This window comes from Trifolium pratense, linkage group LG5 (genome assembly GCF_020283565.1).
Source record: "Trifolium pratense cultivar HEN17-A07 linkage group LG5, ARS_RC_1.1, whole genome shotgun sequence".
In the NCBI taxonomy this organism is placed as follows: Eukaryota; Viridiplantae; Streptophyta; class Magnoliopsida; order Fabales; family Fabaceae; genus Trifolium; species Trifolium pratense.
Window position 1 is genome coordinate 8,345,513 of NC_060063.1, and position 22,126 is coordinate 8,367,638.

Below are 22,126 nucleotides of genomic sequence, written 5' to 3' on the forward strand. Positions count from 1 at the left end.
CTTAAAAGTGTTGGAGAACAAGCACACACTTTGTGTTATTGAAGAAGAGGAAGGAGATTTAGGAGAAAGAAAAGAGATTCTTATTGATTAGTTATTTGTTGAATGGAATACAAGAAGTTATTCTACACTTTATTCTAACTCCTACTTATAGAAAACAAAGATAGGTGGTTAACTTGATAGACAAGTAACCAACTAACCAACTACTAACTAACAAGTTAGTTACAACCAACTAACTTGAAAATGAAACTAACTTCTAAACTAGGTTTGAACAATTACAAAACAACATGCTCCCTTAATTTTCAAACCTATACAACAAGTTCAACCTCATGATCTAAGTTGGAACACACCAAGTGAATTCCTTAAGTTCAAAAATCTGTCAACCTTCAAACTCTTAGTCATAATGTCTGCAACCTGTGAACCAGTAGCACAATGAATTACTTCTAAGCTACCTTGATTCACCTGCTCCCTCAAGAAATGAAATCTGGCTTCTATATGTTTGCTTCTTCCATGCAGCACTGGATTTTTAGCTAAGTTTATTGCAGATTGATTGTCAATTTGCAGTGTAATTGGCTTCTTCACATCAATCTTCAATTCCTTAAGCACTGAGTTAATCCATAGGGCTTGACATGCTGCATAAGAACCAGCAATATATTCTGCTTCACACGAGGAAAGTGCAACTACTGGTTGCTTCCTTGAACACCAAGCAACTGAAGCATTCAAATACTTGAAGAAGTAGCCAGTGGTACTCCTTCTATCCACTTTATCACCACACCAATCAGCATCTGAATAGCAAATTATTTCTGATTTTGCATTCACTGCTGACTTTGGAAAGAGAATTCCAAAATCTAGTGTGCCAGCTATGTACCTCAATATTCTCATAGCAGCTTTCATATGAGATTGTCTAGGATCCTCCATGAATCTGCTAATCAAGCCAACTGCAAAGCATATGTCTGGCCTGCTATTGCACAGATATCTCAATGACCCAACAATCTGTTTGAACATTGTAGGATCCACTGCATCTTCACTTTCATTCTTTTCCAGCTTAAGATTTGTCTCCATTGGAGTTATAGCATAGGTACAATCAGACATATTGAATCTCTTCAAAATCTCACCAGCATACTTTCTTTGATGTAGCATTAATCCTTTTGAAGTTTTCAAAAATTCAATACCTAAGAAGTAAGAGATTTCTCCCAAATCTGTCATTTCAAATTCAGTCATCATGACAGTTTTGAACTTCTCAATCTTAGCTATGTCACTCCCAGTTACCAAGAGATCATCAACATACAAACATATAAGAATGATGCTTGAAGTTGACTTTTGTACATAAACTCCATATTCTGACTTGCATTTGCTGAAACCTTGTTTCACAAGGAATCCATCAATCCTTTTGTTCCAGGCTCTTGGAGCTTGCTTCAAGCCATATAGGGCTTTCTTCAACCTGTATACCATGTTTTCTTTACCTTTTATCACAAAACCAGGAGGTTGAGTTACAAAAACTACTTCTTCTAATGGTCCATTTAGAAAAGCAGATTTGACATCTAGATGGTACATAGGCCAATCTCTTGCATTTGCTATAGCTACTACCAGCCTTACAGTCTCAATTCTAGCAACAGGTGAGTAAACCTCTGAGTAATCCAGCCCTTCTCTTTGCAGAAAACCTCTTGCAACCAATCTTGCTTTGTGCTTTGCTATGGAGCCATCTGGGTTGAGCTTCAATTTGAACACCCATTTTACTGCTATTGCTTTCTTGTCTGATGGTAACTTGACTATCTCCCATGTATGATTCTTCTCAATGGCACATAGTTCTTCCTCCATAGCTTGCTTCCATTTCATGTTATTCAGAGCTTCAATATGATTGACAGGTTCTGCTCCTGCTAGCAGTGCAAAGTGTACTAGATCACCATCTTCATTTACCTCATTATCATTTACCACATCACAATCTTGTAATCTGGCTGGAGTTTTTCTTGCCCTTGATGATCTGGCTCTGGTTCCAACTTCTGATGCTTCAGCATCTGCTGCTTCTGAAGCTTCAGCATCTGCTGCTTCTGAAGCTTCAGCATCTGCTGCTTCTGATGCTTCAGCATCTGTCTCAGCATTCTGATCACTATCACTGTCTTCAGTTAAACTCATCAATGGCTTGCTTGTGCTGCTGCTAGATATCCAATCCCAACTCTTTGCTTCATCAACAATGACATCTCTACTGTATATCATTTTCTTTGTTGTTGGATTGTACAGTTTATAAGCTCCAGTTACATGATAGCCTACTAGAATCATTGATTCACTTCTATCATCCAGCTTCTTTCTCTTGGCTTCTGGTACATGCTTGTAGCACAATGCACCAAAAACTCTAAAGTGACTTACACTTGGCTTCTTGCCACTCCATACTTCTTCTGGTACTTTGTCTTTGAGTTTCTTTGTAGGGCATCTGTTTAACACATACACTGCAGTACTTACAGCTTCACCCCAGAATGACTTAGGCAGATTTCTATGCTTCACCATGCATCTAGCCATGTCAAGTATTGTTCTGTTCCTTCTCTCAGCCAAACCATTGTGTTGAGGTGTGTATGGAGCTGTGACTTCATGTTCAATGCCATTTTCTTCACAAAATGACTCAAACCTCCTTGAAGTATACTCACCTCCTCCATCAGTTCTGAGAATTTTAATTCTCTTGCTGCATTGATTCTCTACCGAAGCCTTGAATCTTTTGAACACATCAAATGCTTCATCTTTTGACTGTATCAAGTAAACCCACATTTTTCTGCTAAATTCATCCACAAATGTTATGAAGTACCTGTTTCCACCAAGTGATTTCACATCAAATGGTCCACACACATCTGAGTGTACAACTTCCAAAACATTTGCAGATCTTAATGGTAAAGATTTTTTGAAAATGTTCCTGGTTTGCTTGCCTGCTAAGCAACCCTCACATATCTTATCTTGCATTTGAATATTGGGCAGTCCTGCTACCATTTCCTTGCTTGCTAACTGGTTCAGATATTTAAAATTCAAATGGCCAAATCTCAAGTGCCACAGCCAATTTTGTTTATCTTCTGACACAGCTTTCATACATTCTACTGTAGCATTGTTGATCACAGTTTTGAAAGTTCTATTCTTAGCCAAAGGTGACCTCAATACTAACATGTTTGCAGGATCATAGAGTTCAAAGTATTCATTCTTTATACTAACTGAGAAGCCTTTCTCTATTAATTGACCAACACTAAGCAAGTTACAATCCATACCTGGTACAAACAAGATATTTTCAACTATGGCAGAACTACCATTCTTTCTTTTGATTATCATGTTCCCAGTGCCTTCTGCTTGTATGGACCTACCATCTGCTAGTTTCACTTTGCTTTTCTTTGTGTCATCAAATTTGATCAGCCAGTTTTTATGACCAGTCATATGATTGGAACACCCTGTGTCCAAGTACCATGCTCCACTAGCAATTTTATCTTCTGACATAGCAGCCATGAAGGTTACAGCACCTTTACCTTCAACTGAGTTTTCTTCCACCAAGTTTGCTTCATCATCACTGTCTTTTGCCTTCTTTGATCTACATTCAGATGCATAATGACCCCACTTCTGGCAATTGTAACATTGAATGTGACTTTTATCCTTTTTCTTTGGATTTGAATTTGATGTTCCTCCTCCTTTCTTGAAGGATTCAGATTTTTCATCAAACTTCTGCTGGTTTTGTGAAGCATTCTTGGGCTTATTCTTTCCTTTGTAGCCATCATTCTTCTTGAATGTTTGAGCTTTCAACGCTTCCACAGATTCTTGTACACCCTTTCTCTCATTAATCATCAATTCATGTGCTTCTAAAGAACCAACCAAATCTTCCAATTTCATATCTGCTACTTTACCAGCTTCTTGGATAGCAACAATAACATGATCAAAATTAGGGGTTAAGGTTCTCATTACCTTTTCAACAATCATCTTCTCAGAGATTTCTTCACCACAACTCTTCATGGTGTGAATCAGTGCTTGAACCTTTGATGCATAAGATCCAATCGATTCATTGTTGTCCATTTGCAGTAATTCATACTGCCTCCTTAGTGATTGTAGTTTCACAGCTTTCACCTTTTCTCCACCATCATAATACTTCACCAAGATATCCCATGCTTCTTTGGATGTTTCAGCATGAGAGATCTTATCAAAATTTGCTGAATTCAGTGCAGCCTGAATTGCATACATTGCCTTGCAATCTTTCTTCTTCAAATCTTTGTGATTGTTTCTTGCCTCTGCATTTGCATTTGCAGGTAATGCTGCAACACCATTAATCACCACATCTAGTGTATCTTGAAATCCAAACAAAGATTTCATTTGCTTGTTCCATCGTTCCCAATTCTTTCCATCAAGAATTGGAAGATTATTGGGTAAACCACCATTGCCGCTTGCCATTGCCTCTGAATGTTGACAATCTTACCCAAGAACCTGAATCTTGTGATGCTACACAATGAACCAAAAGGCTCTAGATACCAATTTGTTGGAGAACAAGCACACACTTTGTGTTATTGAAGAAGAGGAAGGAGATTTAGGAGAAAGAAAAGAGATTCTTATTGATTAGTTATTTGTTGAATGGAATACAAGAAGTTATTCTACACTTTATTCTAACTCCTACTTATAGAAAACAAAGATAGGTGGTTAACTTGATAGACAAGTAACCAACTAACCAACTACTAACTAACAAGTTAGTTACAACCAACTAACTTGAAAATGAAACTAACTTCTAAACTAGGTTTGAACAATTACAAAACAACAAAAAGTGCGTAAACCTTAAAAGTCACAGAAACTGAAACTGTTCAGGTCCAGTGAATCAAGTCATGCACCAGGAATCTTGAAATTTTGATTTTAGTATATTTTTATATCTTACAATATTGAAATTTGTGAAAATGGATCTAAGAACAAACCACTCATTTTTTATTTATTTGGTTCAAAATACTTCATTTGTTGTTCTGTTCATTCTTAATCTTTACGAAGTGTGAGGTGGTCTTGGGGTGAAAGATGTTAGAGTAATGAATTTGAGTTTGATAGCAAAATGACAGCTTGGTTACTGATTCGACGAAAATAGTTGATGATCTCGTCGAATCAGCTCTTGATAATGTGCAGAGGATTCGAGAATTTCGACGAGAGGATGGGTTTGAGGTTCAATGTGACTCACAACTTACGGTGAATAAGACGGGTGATTGCAATAGTAGAATTATAGAGCCACCAGAATTGCCGAACGCAGAGCCAATCACAAGACATTCATTCCATAACGAAGATACTTCACAGTTTGATGAACCACAAAGCAAAGTCAGCGAGCATGATTTAGCGAGAAATCAAGGTTTGTCTCTTCAATGTGACATTCCTTTTGCATTGTATTTGACAAGTATAGTGAATAATCATGCTAGCAGTATGGAAAATAAGTTTAAATTGCATTGGGATGACCTCTTAACTAAGAACAAGGTGTTGCTAGTGTCAATATATGGAAATTTAGCAGTTGACATCACAGGGATTAAATATGATTCTAGACTTATTCCTCCTGATAAAATTCTTGAGAGATTGCTAGATATAGCTCACCCTTATGTGCATATGATTTTGGTTGTTGGGGTTACTCAAAACTTAGGTTGTTGCAATTCTCAAATACAATTTTATGCACAATCTGGTCTACTCAGTTTTGCCCACCACGTGTTTGCTGAAATTTGTGAGCAAGGTGTTCTCTCTTGGATTGACTTAACTCTAGGCTACATGGCTAGAGTTAATGAATGGAATAGGAAACAGGTTCAGTCACACATGTCAAGGCTTTCAGGTTTGACAGGATGGTAGGAGACATCACTGCAAGGGAATAGATTGAGAAAGGTACAATGTGATTCTCCAAAAGCCAATTTGGTTAGGGATATCAAAACTTTGGGTTACAATAGAGTAAAAGAATTTGAGAATTCAAGGCAGATTTGTATTGAGGTGGAGTTGTTAGAGATATCATCCAACTCAACTGTGCTAATTTGGGTGCTGACTACATATTGCTTCAAAAATATCATTGGGAATATAATTGGTGTGATAGTACAACACATGTTTGACTCAAATTTTCAGTTATTGCATTTGCCATATGAACCCATTAATGTGACAATATGGATGATTAGTAATTGGTTTGTATCTACTAGCCTCCATTTTGGCGTGCAGGATACTAATCATTCCAATTTTAGGGAGAGTTCATATAGTGTGACATGCTTAAGTCAAACAACAAGTTGGAACATGATACATAGGGTGTTAAATGGTTCTCCACAAGCCATTATGGAAGAATACAGGGTCTTCTGGTTTTCAACTAGAGGTGATAAGTGCTTTGGTGTAGTTATACTAACTAGCTTGGATATGGCCACCCATTATGGTGTTGATGAGTTACTGGGGTCACTTGGTGAAGCTATTGTTAATTTTTTCAATGCTACAAAGAAATACATTATTATTATGGTTTTCTCTTTTCTACAAAGCTTTATGGGAATGGTTATTCATTTAAGACATATTGAGAACCTTCTATGTGGTGTAAGGATGCACAAATTTTCCTTGAAGTTTCTCAACAAAATGTTTCTATCTATAGCCATGTCACCCCAAAACTGTGCCTTGATTTTGTGTACTCTTAGAGCTGGAAGTTATATTATGGAACCTAATTTGGAAGATGTGGATTTCCTTAATCACTCTCTTGATTATTTTCAAACTTTGTTGTTTGGAAATAATAATGTTTGTGAAGTATTGCAAGAGTTGCTACTAGCATGAGTTTCTTTCACAATAGGTTTTTCTAAAAGTTTCATTGCAAGTCTCAGCTCATTCAATCAACCAAATCACTTCCTCAATATATTGTACCAGATGCATCCAACAACTAGTTCCTTTCAAAGTTCATGCTCTCATTTGAACCAAATTTTTTATGTGGCAATGTGGAAGGTTGTTTATTTTGAAGGAGTTGTTTATGTTATGACACTCACAAAGGTTGATTCCGTTGTTAAGCTTGTCATTATTAAGCCTTGGAATTTTGGCTTACTTGGCCAACTTCATCCAGACCTCACTATTTGTAAGAAGGCAACTTGGATCAACATTGAAATATCATCAAAACTAATTGTCAATATAGCATTTGATCTTGAGGACAAGATCACTTTTAGAGGAGTTGGTAATGAAATTTTTATATTGTAACTATTTTTCTTTCTCATTATTCTAGGTTGGCATATCGTCCGGCGCTAACACAGTTGCAGCACTTAGATTGGCTAATCTGCCTGAGAACAAAGGCAAACTTATTGTGGTAAGAACAATTTTCCTTAAAACTCATAACAAATGAAGCTAAATGTGTAAGGTTAAGTGTCACTTAAGCAGCCTCATTATGCAAGCAATGAAACTTCTCTCTTTTCTGTCACAATCTAATTTTAGATTCTGTAAAAGGATGCTTAGCATTGTGATGTAGGGCTAAAACTTGTGTCTTTTTGTTGCTAATATTGCCAAAATTTGTTGATGACTTGAATTTCAGACTGTTCATCCAAGTTTTGGCGAACGATACCTGTCATCTGTCCTGTTCCAAGACCTTCGGACAGAAGCTGAAACATGCAACCAGTTTCGGTTGATTAAGCTGAAAACTACTAGAATGCTTTGTTGTGGCGTTACATGGATCTACTTGGTTGTGGATGTGGTAACAAAAAATGTAATTTTCAACTTATATTCTACCATAGCAAAAAATGTAGATTTTGATGTAATAAGAAATCATCTTATTTGTCACGGGATTAACCAAAATTATAACACAGGTATCATTTTCTTGTACTGCTATAGTTATTTAGACTTTTTTTTTATTGTTCCCTATTCTGTTTTTATCTTGATGGACTTATTTGGTCTTGATTGTTGGTGAACACAGATGTTTAAAATGACTAATCATAGCTCATATTGTTGGTTATGATGCATTGACAATAAGTTTACATATATATATGTTAGGAAGAAAAGGAAGAGAATTGAATTCAAAAGTAAGTTGTCTTACAGCAATAGGTTGGATATTATATATAGGGAGCTTTTGTAACATTACTCTTGAGCTTTTGTAACATTACTCTTTATGCTATTAGGTGTATGGTACTCTATTATTATAGTATGATGATTTTAGTGTAGAAGTATAATTTTATAACTTTATGTTATTAATGGATGATTTTGGATTTTTGGATTAAATAAATTTTGGTGTATGGTACTCCAGAAACAATAGTAAAAGAAAAAAAAAATTAATAGAATTTAAATCGGGTGAGATATGAACAGATTTAAAATAACGTTTTTTAAATCGGTTGAGCCGATTTAATTTTGGATTTTAAATCGGATCAAATAGATTTAAAAACGTCCAATGACTTTTTTAACATTTTTTAAATCGGGCACACTGATTTAATAAACTCTTTGAAATCGGGCAACCCGATTTAATAAAATCATTTAAATCGGTTTGAAACCCGATTTAAAAACGAAAAACTTACTAAATCGACGGAATTTAAATCGGTCCCGGAACCGATTTAAAAAGCCTTCCAGAACCGATTTAATAAGTGTTTTTTGCACTAGTGGTTCTAGAAGCAGCCCCATGATTCAGCAAATCAGAAGAAGGGCCCACGAAATTGTTATGAAAAGAATATTGCTAACAACCACGCAGGAATGAAGGAACCTCGCAAGGGAATGAGGCCACGTAATCCACATAGCATGAGGAAAGGAAAGAATATGTGAAGGAATGAATCAGTTATAAATAGGGAGGAGTGTTATTTTGGGAGGTATGTGTAATTTGAGTGAAGATGTATTTCTTCTCCCTCAAACTCTCTTATCTTACACTAAGGTGTGATCGTCTCTCAATTTGGGTAATACCGTTGATTGAGATTTGGATCTACCACATTTGATTTTCAATAGAATTCCTTATTTTTGTGTGATTTTGCTGTTATAATTTGCATATCCATTTCATTTGTAAGGTGCTTTCATCATTAAATTATGTCTAATATTCATAGTTTAATTTTCATGTTTTGCATGAGTAGCTAAATCTCTATTTGATTAGAACTAGTAGATGATCTTCCTTGAATTGATTTGAACCATGTGAATTGTTGAGGATGTTTGGGACCTTTTTAATATTATTGTTATTCAATTATTTCTGTGTGCAATGTTTTTTATGAATTGACGAATTTATGAATTGAATTTAGGAATCGAATGATTACTAACCATAACTTTTGAAACCTGAATCTGAAATAATTGTTTGGTCAATAGTCGTTTTAGAAATATCGGATTATTGAACTATGATAAATAGAATTAACGTGCATAAATCATTCTATGAATTTGAATTGACCTAAGACATTAGGAAATTATTTTTATGGAAAAGGGTTCTTAGTCATTAACATTGGTCTGAACTATTTAGTTAATTCATCGTGACAATAAGAGTGAAAAGGTAGTCTAGGACCGCATTTACCAAATCATGAAAAGGAAGTGAATCTAAAATTCTAATCATCTCTTTAACCGTTTGAAATAATCACTTTTAATTTTAATTGATTTATAAACCAACTTTGCTTAGCAAATCCCCCTGCATTTACATTCCTAAATACGATTCAGTTGTCTTGTCGAGAATGAAACAATCCCTGTGGATACGAATTTAATTTATTACTTAACGATAAATTAGTACACTTGCTAATTTTGTCATCACTCCTGCTTGGTGGCTTAGTTAATTTTCTCATTAAGGATTTAGACTCTTGAAATTAGGTATGAGGTATTTTTCTGTCCTATTTCTATTACAAGCTTTTACAAGGCCTAGTTTAAGGTTGTCATATCTTTATTTAGATACCATGATCCAGAACTCCACTTTTTCATTTAAACTTTGGTCTCATCGCCCTGGGGACCCCTAAATTATAAGCTGTCACGTATGCCCTAAACTAGTCACAAACCCTGCAAGGTAGAAATTATCGTTCTTTCCAATCCTATACTAAGACGGAAGATACTGAATTTAGGCCCTAATATGTCATCCTTCGGTCGGGATTACTAGCTTGGTTTCCTATGTGATATCCACTAGGTCCTTAGATTTTATTCTAATGTGATCAATATTAAAATAACTAAAACCAGACAACAAAAGAGTTTGAATAGAAATAACTAAAATTTATAAATATTATAAATACTACAACTAAGCATTCGAAAGGGAGTTTCTCGACTCCACCTAACCTAGGAAAAATAAATTATAAAGACAGAAAGAAAAGAACCTTGTTGGCCTTGGAGTTCCTTGGCCTCCTTGCATCCTCCTTAGAGTTCTCCTAACTCTCTTGTGAATATTGAATTGTTTTTAATATTTCTGAATGTATAATTGTGAAAGAGGAAGACTCTATTTATAGTTTTACAATTGAGTTTGAGCTTTTTCTGCGCATCCATCGCACCCATTGTGGCCACGATGGCGAGTAATTTTGCCTCATCGTGGCCACGATGGATCCTATCGTGGTGCCATGGAAGATTTCTTCAGGATTTTCTGCGTATTTTTCAAGTCATCATCGTGCCACAATGACAAGCTATCGTGCCACGATGGTAAAGATTTTTAGCAGATTTTCTTCAATTTTATCCGTTTCTCATCGCGCCACGCCCAGACTCATCGTGGGTACGATGTTGCGCTTCTTTAATCCAATTTTTGCCCCTTTTTGCTGCTTTTTCCACTTTTCTTGCTTCTGGTCCTTGTGTCTTCACTTTTCCCGATATTTACTTGCTTTTGGTCTTTATTTACTATAGAAACTACTGTAATCTACTACTAAAAACGTCATATCATTGGCTGTCATCACAACCCCACACTTAAACTGTTGCTCATCCTCGAGTAACACGCCTGCCAAGCAAAATCGTCAGTGAAACAACAGATAACTTAGATGACAGACAATTCACAACCTTTATTATTTTGTCGGCAATGGTACCACTGATCTTTACTGCAGCGATCATGCCCAATTAGCGCTTGGTCTAAGAGATGTCAATATTAGCAAGTGCAACAGATGTTCACAAGAGTCCATGTTCAACTTTTTCTCTCTTCTCACATTTTCGCTCAAATTGAAATGGTACTCTCAATCGACGTGAGACCTGCCATCTTACCATAGGCTTGAAATGACTCTAAGCAACCAATCAAAATTTGAACAAATACGCATTATAAGAAATCTTTATTGGTTGTAACGTGGCTTAGGTAAAGGTAGGATATTTTTGGGAAAGTAGGTTTAAAAGGATACTTTGTGGATGGCTCGTAATGGTATTTTGTTTAATAATGCTAAGATAAACTCCCAAGTTGCTATCACTAAAATCCGCACGACGATTGCTTTGAGTGCTTCATCCATCAACAACAAGACTGATTCAATCTCGGCTTCAGCTACTGCAAATTTTGATATTGTTGCAGTTACTGTTGATGATCGCGTGTTTAACAGGCTGCAAGTTGCACAGTGCCCTGTTCGGCCTTCTGGCTATGTTCTGGTGTCTTGGAAATCCCCGTCGGCTCCTTGGCTGAAAGAGAATACGGATTGTTCGGTAAGAAACAGTGTGGCTGCTTGTGGAGCGATATTTCGGGACTACACAGGCGGTTTTTTGGGCGGTTTCTCTTGTCAGCTTCACGTCTCTTCGGTTTTGCATACCGAAATCTTGGCTATTATTATAGCTATTGAACAAGCTCATCAAAGGGGCTGGTTACATGTTTGGATCGAGAGTGATTCACAGATCGTCATTCAAGCCTCTAAAGATCACAGTATAGTGCCTTGGGACATCCGTAACAGGTGATTGAATTGCTTCTCGTTGAATATGCGGATTCTTTTCTCTCACACACTCCGGGATGGGAACTCGTGTGCGGACAAGTTGGCTAGCCATGGCCTCTCCATTGTAGACTTTCACTGGTGGGCATCTTTGCCTCGCTTTGCTTATGATGACTTCATCATGGATCGATTTGGTTGTACTCGGTTACGAATTTTTTAGGTTTTTTCCTCTTGTTTTTTGCTTTGTTGTTTTGTTTGTTCTAGCTGGGTTTGGTCTTGCCCCCCCCCCCCCCCCCCCCCCCCCCCAACTTGTACGCTTTTTTTCCTTTATATATATATATATATATATATATATATATATATATATATATATATATATATATTATGAGAACTTGGCGCAGGATGAGGATCTACGAGAGGTGCCAACCTAGTTGGGATTTCTTCTAGATCCTTTGACGTCATTATGCTCTTAGTTCACAAAAAAAAAAACTTGTAAGTAATAAGACTGAAAGGGGACATATAACGAGGTGAGGTATGCTTAGAGTTGGAAAAATGGACTCCTCGCGCTGTTTAGGATCGGCTCTAACGTGCTTAGGATTTTATTGAGTCGGGCTAAAAAGTCCTATGTTCTAAAATTGAAGTCTGAGTCTGGCCCTATATGGGACGTTGCAGGTTTAACGGGCTGACCCATGTTAATATATTTTTTTTTTAAATAACTATAAAAAATTGGGAAAAAATTGAAATCTTTGTTGTCAATGTCATGTTTTTCTACATGTTTTATTTTATATGTGAGCAATAATTTACTCTAATAGATAATTATATTGTTCCATATAATTTTAAAATTAAGATGAAGTAGAAATATAATATAAAGAAGAAAGTAAACGAGAATTCGTCGTGATATTGAGAATCAGTAACCAATGCAAAGAAAACAATAAATAAATAAATAGATTTCAAATTTAATAGTATTGAAGGTAATTCTCCCGAACGATTCATCCTTTAGGGGCTCATTGTTATTGTTTATTGATAAAAAAAAAAGAGATGTTCTCAAATTCAATTTATATTTAATTTTATATAAGAATAAGTAAAACCAATTCTTGAAAAAGATAAACGTTATATTTTTTTCTCCTATAATTTATGTCCAAAAAATTGAATTTTTTTTCTCTTATAAGATAATTTGTTTATGATTGAGAATAAATTTTATTAAATAATTTTTTTTAATTATCACATTTGTTGCATTGAGGATAAATTATAAATGCTCCATTATTCATTTTTTTATAGAAAAATATTCAACTCTTACAATGATATATATAGGAAATACTTAAATACTAGAATGAATACAACATAAAGGATTAAAATACCAATAAAAAAATTAGAGACTAGAATTACCCATTAACCGTTGAGAAATTTCTTTTAGTAGTGATAAATGTACAAAGAATTTCAAAGAGAAAACATGACTCCAACACAAAAATGGGGACCAAAAATTTGACAAAACCAAGTACAATTAAAATAAATTATTTAGCCCTACCATTTTCCCAAATTGTTGTTTGTTAAAGACGCTAGCTGTCAACCATAAACTATTACTTTAAGTAATTTATAGATCAACGTTTATCATCAAAATACAAATATTATGTATGCTATTTATACTAGAAAACAAGTTATGCTTCCTCATTCCTTTTTAAGTACCTCATAATACAAATATTTATAGTACAGCTAGTAAGGCAGGGATACTTAAAAGGTACAAGGGAATCTTTCAAAAAAAATAAATTAAAGAAAGTGACATACCAATATGCCATTTAATAATTGCTAGTATGGTGTTTTCTATTTCCATTAAATGTTGATGATATAGGAGTAGCTAGGTTTTTAAATAAGTAAAGGGTCCTGTGAGAATTAGTACTTTGTAATTCAAATTTTCCCAAAAATTAAAAATAACAAGTGATTATTGGTTTGCTAATTCTAAACAAGCCCTATTATAATACTACAATTAATGTACCCGTGAGAAGAAATAATGATCCTTTTCATTGAAGCCAATGGCATTTTCATCTGTACCTCTTAGCCTCATTACTTACCTTTACCCCACACCTGTGTTAAGTACTCTATTTTACTACTAAAAATACCAAATATTTCTTTTGTTTCCACTTAAAAATCATTGCCGAGTTGAGGAAAAAAAAAAGCATGCGAGGGGTTTAAACTTTAAAAGTTACATATGTGTGTTTCAACACAACACAACCACACACTATTGATTGAATTTCAATTTTACATAACGATTATTTTATTTGGAAAACATGCATCACATAATGTAAAGATAATGTATAGCTAGTAGATAGATATATAGAAATAGGTTTGGGCATCATCTCGAGTCAGTTCGAATTTAGGCCCAAACCTCAAAACCGGTCAAACTGTCGAGTTAAAATGAATGGAATAAATGGATGGTTTGAAAGTTAAAAAGAGTTGGTTTTGGAAGTTAAAAAAAGATTAAAAAGTAAAAAGTTGGTTTTGGAAGTTATGGTGTGTAAAAAAATACTAAGGGAAGGGTATTTATGGTATTTTAAAAAAAGGCTACACCAAAAGAAGTGTTTTTCCTTTATTAATGTTATAGATATAGATATATTTATTTGACTTCTTATAAAAACAAAGAAATAAAAAATTGAAGGAAAATATTAACATAAAATAATATCTTGGCTTTGGTTTAGTGGTAGAGCGGGGCGAAATTCAGGATATGTGTATCCAAACTGGTGCATCAATCCTCTATGTTGTTTACAAAGTATTTGAATTTCCCTAGCTTCTTTTTTGTATTGTAAGGATTGAGTACTCCTTGTACTCCTTATTAATACAATCATTTGATTATCAAAAAAAAAAAAACATAAAATAATATCTTGATCAAATCCCAATTATTCTTCCTCATTTTTCATAGTTACACATTAATTATTTGGAGCGTGCGATTGCTTACACGAAACAACTATTATTCTAGAAAACAACGTTATATATTATATCCAAAGATGTTAAAATGGATTTAAATGTTTATTTGATCTTTTAATTTAAAATTACTCAATTTAGTCCCTGGACTTATATAACTTTAAGCAATTTGGTCCGTAACTTTAAAATTAATCAATATGGTCGTTTAATTTATTTTAGTTAAGGTACTGACAGGGAAAATCCGAGTTGGCTGAGTTTGGATTTTCCCCGATTTGAAAATATGGGGTTGGGGCGGATAATGGGTACATTGATACCCCCGAACCCGTCCCCGAACCCGCCCCGCTTATACTAAAAATTAGATTTCACCTCTTTTAAATTAGAAACGTTAAACAATCTCTTAAGATAAATTCATATATTTATTTTTTATTTTTAATATTGTTGAGAGAAAAAATAATTTTGGACATTTAATTTTTTTTTAATAAAAAAATACTAAAATACAATCTAAATTCTTGTGGAAAGAGGCGTAATGGGGATATCCGAAACCCGTTGGGATACCCGATCCCTGTTGGGTATGAGTTTGGGGTTATCCTTTTTATCCCCGCTCGAATTTGAGATGAGTTTGGGGAAACCAGTACTTTATGTGTTTGAATTTGGGAGGGCAAAACCCATCACCACCCCCGCCCCATTGCCATGCCTAGTCTCCCCACCTTCCAGATCCGTTCCTGCTCATAAATTTAATAATAGTAATAATAAAAATAAAATAATATAACATTTTATTAAAAACAAAAAATCATTTTCAATTGAAACTACAATATTGAATTTTATGAAAATCTTGAAGACTGTTTTTGTATAGATACGTCTACACACATTTCAAACAGTGTGATGAAAACAACAACATTCAGCCGAGCCTTTGGTACAAGAGCCACCAAGAGGGTAGCCATTTTTTCTACATTCCTCGGCGCAATGATAAGCTTTATCAGGACAAAGATCCGTAGTAAAGCAATATAATGCATCGGCTTCTGCATCGATCAATTAAACGTCATTAGAAATATCTAATATACAAGAATTATCATTTCAAATCTATTGTTTAAAATCTCATAAAATAAAGGTTACTTATTAAACTGGAAAACAAAAACTGAAAAATTAAATAAAATAAATTTTTTTTCAAAACACCACTTTTAAATCTACAATTACAAGACATTTAATCAAAAACACAACAAAACTTAGTTAAGTAACTCGTTATTACCGGAAAGAGTCACCGAAGCAAGACAAATAATTGCAATAGTAAAAAAAAGAAGATTGATGTGAGTTGTTGCCATTAAGTTTTGATAAGTTGAAAAATTGCTGCTTTTTTTTGTACAAAGGCTGAAAAATCACTTCTTACAATATGATATTTAAAGTTGCAAGCGCATTAATGCGTTACGTTTTTAATTATGTTCAACAAAGGTATTATTATTTTTGGGTCAACAAAATTTATTACGGTCAACAAAATTTAATTAAGGTCAACAAAATTTGTATTTATGTTTAACACATAAAAACGTAATGGATAAAATTTATTTTTATTAATTTTTTTGTTGGTACAATTTTTTTTTTTGGTACAAGTAATTTATTTTTTTTATTACACTACAACATTTTTTATCATAGACTACATGTCAAAAATAATGGTCAAAAGGCAAAAAAATAGTGGCCTAAGGCTTAGGCCACAGTTTTTTCACGTTAGTCCACGGTTTATTAGATGTGGAATTTGCGGTCGTAGCCTTTTTTCAAAAGCCACGGTTTTATGCAGTTTAGTCCACGGATAACAAAAAAACCGTGGCGTGTAACTTTCAAAAAATCACTTCTTACAATATGATATTTAAAGTTGCAAGCGCATTAATGCGTTACGTTTTTAATTATGTTCAACAAAGGTATTATTATTTTTGGGTCAACAAAATTTATTACGGTCAACAAAATTTAATTAAGGTCAACAACATTTATATTTATGTTTAACACATAAAAACGTAATGGATTAAATTTATTTTTAATAATTTTTTTGTTGGTAAAAATTTATTTATTTATTGGTACAAGTAAAAATTTATTTTTATTAAATTAAGATGTGAGTAAAACATAGACTTAAATACAGTTTTGACCCCTTAAATTTTACAAGTGTGCAATTTGGTTCTCCAAGTCTCAATTATGCGATTTTAACCCCCTAATTTTACAATTGTTCGATTTTAGCCGCTCAAATTTCAATTGAGCAATTTTGATCTCATTCACTAAAAATTGACTATGTGGCATTTTTAAATTAAAAAAAACATAAGATGTTTTTAAAATTTAAAATATTTTTTAAAATAAAAAATTTGTTTTAAATCCATAATTATTTTAAGAAATAGTAGCAAAATTATTTTATAAACTACATATACATTTGTTTTAATTTATTTTTAAATTTTAAATTGCCACATAAGCAATTTTTAGTCAAAAAGGTCAACAGGGGCTATCAAATGCAAAATGGGATAAACTTGGGGCGTGAAAATTGCACAATAAAACTTGGGAGCTAAAATCGAACAATTGTGAAACTTAGGCTGTTAAAATCGCACAATTGAAATTTGGGAGGCTAAAATCGCACAATTGTGAAACTTGAGGCGTCAAAACTACATTTAAGCCTAAAACATAAAGCATTAACATTAGTTCTTTTCTGCGGCTACTGTGGTTGTGTAGCTTTTGTGTGTTGTGACATGAACGAAATAGTAGAATCTTTAAGAAAAAAGAATCGACAGTCAATCAGATGCTAAATAAAGTCAAAGTTCATTCGCTCTGGTGGATGAAAGCCTATAATGTCAATCTCGATTTAAATTCTTATATGTTGTGGTCGAGTCCATTTGTTTGTAAGAGCATTGGCTGACCAATGTTTTTGCTATTGTAAACGCTTGACTTTCTGTTTGGCACTCCTTGTGCTGCGGAGGACTTGTTATTATTAACGAAATCTTTTTTTTATATATAAAACATTATCGTGCAAAGGCATCACATGATAACTATGACATCGCAACTATGTTGGCACCCCATAATCATCACCTATCATTTCCAGCACCCTAATAAATTTATTAGAAAGAAAGAAAAAAGAGACAAACTTGGGGGGACTAGACCAAAACCCACATAAACAAAAATACAAGGAACACACTATAACTAGCAAAGCATCACACCACAATACATAGCTACCACTCTCACAAAGTTTCTGCCACCGTCAATCACTTTGTACTACAATCTCATTACTTTCAAATATAATTGTTGCTCTATAGATTATTTAACTAATAATTTATGGTTGACAGTGTGTTAAACAAACAAGATACGAACAACATGTAATTTGGGAAAATAGTTGGGCTAAATAATTTATTTTAATTGTACTTTATTTTGTCAATATTTTTGGTCCCCCTTTATTTTCTCTTTGAATTTTTTTGTACATTTATCACTACTAAAAGAAATTTATACCCGGTTATTTTCCCTTTATTTTAATCCTTTATGTTGTATTCAAAGTATTTATTTATTTCCTATATCATTATAAGAGTTGAATATCTTTTATGTTTATTTTATTATAAATATCAATATTTGTTTATTGTAAAAATGAGTAATGGGCCATTTATTATTATCCACGATTGTTTTTTAAAATACAATGTAACAAATGGGATAGTTAAAAAATTTAATCCTCAATCATAAACAAATTATCTTATAAAAAAATGTAATTTAAGAAAATTAATCCTCAACCACAAACAAATTATCTTATAAAAAAATAACAAATTATAAGAGAAAAAAATCAACGTTTATCTCTTTTAAGATTTGGTTTTACTTATTCTTATGTAAAATTAAATACAACTTGAATTTGAAAGGTTCTCACTTTTTTTTTCAATAAACAATAATCAATGCGTCCTATGGACGAATCGTTCAGGAGAACTAGAATTCGATTTTTGGTAAAATTCATTTTAGTGTTTTAATGACAACAAACCTGATGGAATAAATGTTAAGTTTTATGAATGGTGATCTACTGATGTTTTGCACTTGTATGTGATATTATTCTAGTTCAACATCCTGACATTTGTACTGAGGCTGGTGTGCCTAGCAAGAGAAATTCTAATTTGTCTTTGGACTTTAGATTGTTTGAGGGTACACATGCTACAGATATTGCTACACCATCTATCAAGCAGCCAACATGTACTATGACTAGAAGGCAGATGATTGATAATCTCAAGGAGGTTAGTAAGTTTTTTGGTGAGAAGAAGGATATGGTGGATCGTGTGATCCAAGCTTTGGAGCTTGAAGAACCAGCAGCTACCGAGGTTGAAGAAGGACCTTCTCATGCTAGTCATATTGCTCCTGATGATGAATGTGCAGGTGGTGAGACTTAGGTAGAAGAGGAGGACTCTGATGCAAGTCCTTCTATGTGATCTGCTTATGCTCTATTTGCATGTCCTTTCGGATTTTAATTTTGGGGGCTACGCCCTGATGCTCTCTAGTTTTTAACATGCACAATCCATGTCTTTTGGCTCTGATACTCTGTGGTACTCTGTATTTTGCTTCTATTCTATGGTACTGACTTTATTTGTCAGAATGTATGGCTAAAAAGGGGGAGTAATATTTCTAATGTGCATGATGTGATGAAGAATGCTATAACATCTAGTATAGCATGTTTTATGTGATATGCATGTTTTGAGGGGGAGCGGAGTTTATGCATATATTGAGGGGGAGTAGGTATAATTTATTTTTCTACTATATATGATATGCATGTCTGAAGTGCCAATATAGGAATTTATTTTCCCTATTCTATGTGGTATTTCTTTGAAATAGAGGAGTTTATTTCTCCTATCTTGAATCCACTATGTGAGAGTTTATTTCTCTCTGACTGTACTCTATGAGGCTAGATGTGTTATGTTCCGCTGTTGCATGCCTCTGATGCTTACTTGCTAGCTATCTATCAGCTGATGATTTTTTTTATAGCTTAGCAATGTTCTACTTTCTTTCCTAGTTGTGTGCTTGTGTTGACTCGAAGGAAAGTTTAGACCGTATCTCTCCATGCACTGGCCTAAGGTTGTTTTAGCCAAAATTTACCAAAGGGGGAGATTGTTGGGTTTTTGTGATTGGCTACATTTTGCAAAAGCCAACTTTAGCCAGATGCTGGACAAGATGCTGCAAGCATTCACGTACACCATTATCTGCTCTATTTTGCGTAGAATTTTTATATCATATCATAGACAAGATTTGTTTCGATTATATATGCAAGCTTATGCGCCAAGCCAAAACGAGCCTTGTTCTCCAAGTTTCTTGAAGGCGGTTTATGTATTATTATTTAAAACAAAAATATAACATGTTATATTTTGGCGTGAAATAAAACTTGGTTATATTTTTGAAAATAATTTAGGGCTGACCGCAATTCTTACAGATCGGTATGTCTAAAAACCTAGCTTGCACATCAAGACAATTGAAGACTATATATATATGTGAAGCCTCAAGCCTATTCAATGTGTATTTTTCTAAACCGTGTTTACTAAAAGCGTGTGTTTTAGGGTTTAAAGTTTTGTGTTAATTGTGAGCCTTTCTTGTGTCACTTTGATGCAAGTTTAGGACTGTGTCTTGGGTTTTAATTGTAAACTACTCCCAAGCTTTGAAGTACGGAGTTAGTGTGTGTGTGTTTCACTCGAGAGAATTTAAGTGAGAGTGGATTCTAGTTTCTTAGGAGGTTCTCTCCATCTTTTGATCGTTATTAAGTTGACAGCAACACAGTACGTGTTGTTAAAGGGAATTGGGACGGGGTCTCATATCTAGGAGGTTCCGAGGTAGGATTGCACGGGTAGTGTCTAGGCGATAAGTCAAGTACCGGGTTTTGGTCGAGGGCTTTGAACTAGAGCTATTATAGTGGATTCATTCCTGTATTGGTATCCTAGAGTAGGTGACATTGCACTGAACTGGGTTAACAAACGATCTGTGTTATTTACTTTACTGCTATTTATCGCTTTATTATATTCAACGTTTATATTGCTACAACAGTTGCTGTAGCATCTAGCGTAGCATCTGTTCACTACGTGCCAGATTTCATTAAGGATTTTTTACGTGTTTTTCAAGTCATCATCGTGCCACGATGACAAGCCATCGTGGTACAATGAAAAAGATTTGTTGCAGATTTTCTTCAATTTAAATCGCTTTCTCATCGCGCCACGCCAGACCTCATCGTAGGTACGATTGTTGCGCTGCTTTATTACGGTAAATTTTCATAATACAGATCTACATAGAAAGTAAACCCTTTCCTTTCGACAAGGGCTCTGTACCTTAGGGTTTGAGATAGGTCCATATCAACCAAAACCCTTACAAACTGTCCAAAAGTTCTCTCCATCAAAGGCATAGCAGTGACAACATCTGTGCATATTAGTGTACCTATGCTACTAGCAATAGCAAATATGATATTTGGTCTCCAATACTCTTATGACAAGCCACATATCCTAACCGAAACTTGAGCTGAGACATTTTGTTGAACCCTAGGATTGAAATCCTTCGACCAAGCAAATAATTTAAAAAAACCAGGGTTTAAATTCCAAGAGGCAATGGATCTAACCCTTCTAACATCTTCAAGAGTCGAAAAAGAAAACTCATAAAAACCTTTACCTAGAGACATGATTCCCCACTTTGGGAGATCCTTCCACATGGGTGCAAGCTTGTTCTTCAATGCAACAACCGTTAGGGGGGTTGCTCCTTTGGGCCATATGATTCTACCATGTAGATTATGCTTGCAAACTTCCATTCTAACCATGTAATCAACTTCTGGAATAGAGATAGCTAGATCGGCACCTTTGACACATGGTTGAGGAAACCGCGACAGGGGAATATCGCACACGTTTGAAACTGCTTGAGCAAATGATTTCTGAGGTTTTGGTTGTTTTTCTTCTGAAACAGTTTGCTTAGATGAAAGATCGAGACAAGACCAAGGAATACAAAATGTTTCCATGCTGATCGATGAAGAAACAATTACGGCGGTGTTGTTCGGCGGTTTACGACGAGAGGGATGATGAACGGTGTTTGCGATTTGGGGATTTTCGCCAGAGCATCGTTAGTTCGAGGGTATTATTCCTATTTCTTTTGCGCTTCAATTGCTATTAAAACTACTCTAATTTACTACTAAAAACAACATATAATTGACTGTAATCAGTGCCCCTTGGGGCGTACCTCCAATAATGACTTTATCATATATAAACACTACCAAAGTGTGTCTCCTATCCAATTAATGTGGGACTTCTTTTTTTTTTGACACAATTAATTAAGAATTTAATTTATATGCACCATCAGTGTAAAATTATTTTACACATGCATCCAATAATATACTAACACATCATGTATGATATTTAAAAACATATGATGTGTCACATTTATTAAATGACGTAGCAACGCATCATTGGATGTATGTGTAAAGAATCTTTATACCAACAGTGTACAACAATTAAACTCATTAATTAATGTGGGACTTAAAATGAATTTTTTCAAATTCACACACA

The 22,126-nt window shown here is 34.3% G+C and overlaps 1 protein-coding gene across 1 annotated transcript; it reads right to left on the reverse strand.

Moving 5' to 3' along the window:
• Nucleotides 1-21,060: 21,060 nt before the first annotated feature.
• On the reverse strand, nt 21,061-21,582 carry LOC123885981. Its single transcript, XM_045935321.1, has one exon. It carries the CDS (start codon nt 21,580-21,582, stop codon nt 21,061-21,063), a length of 522 nt encoding a protein of 173 aa, XP_045791277.1.
• Between the last annotated feature and the right edge of the window lie 544 nt (nt 21,583-22,126).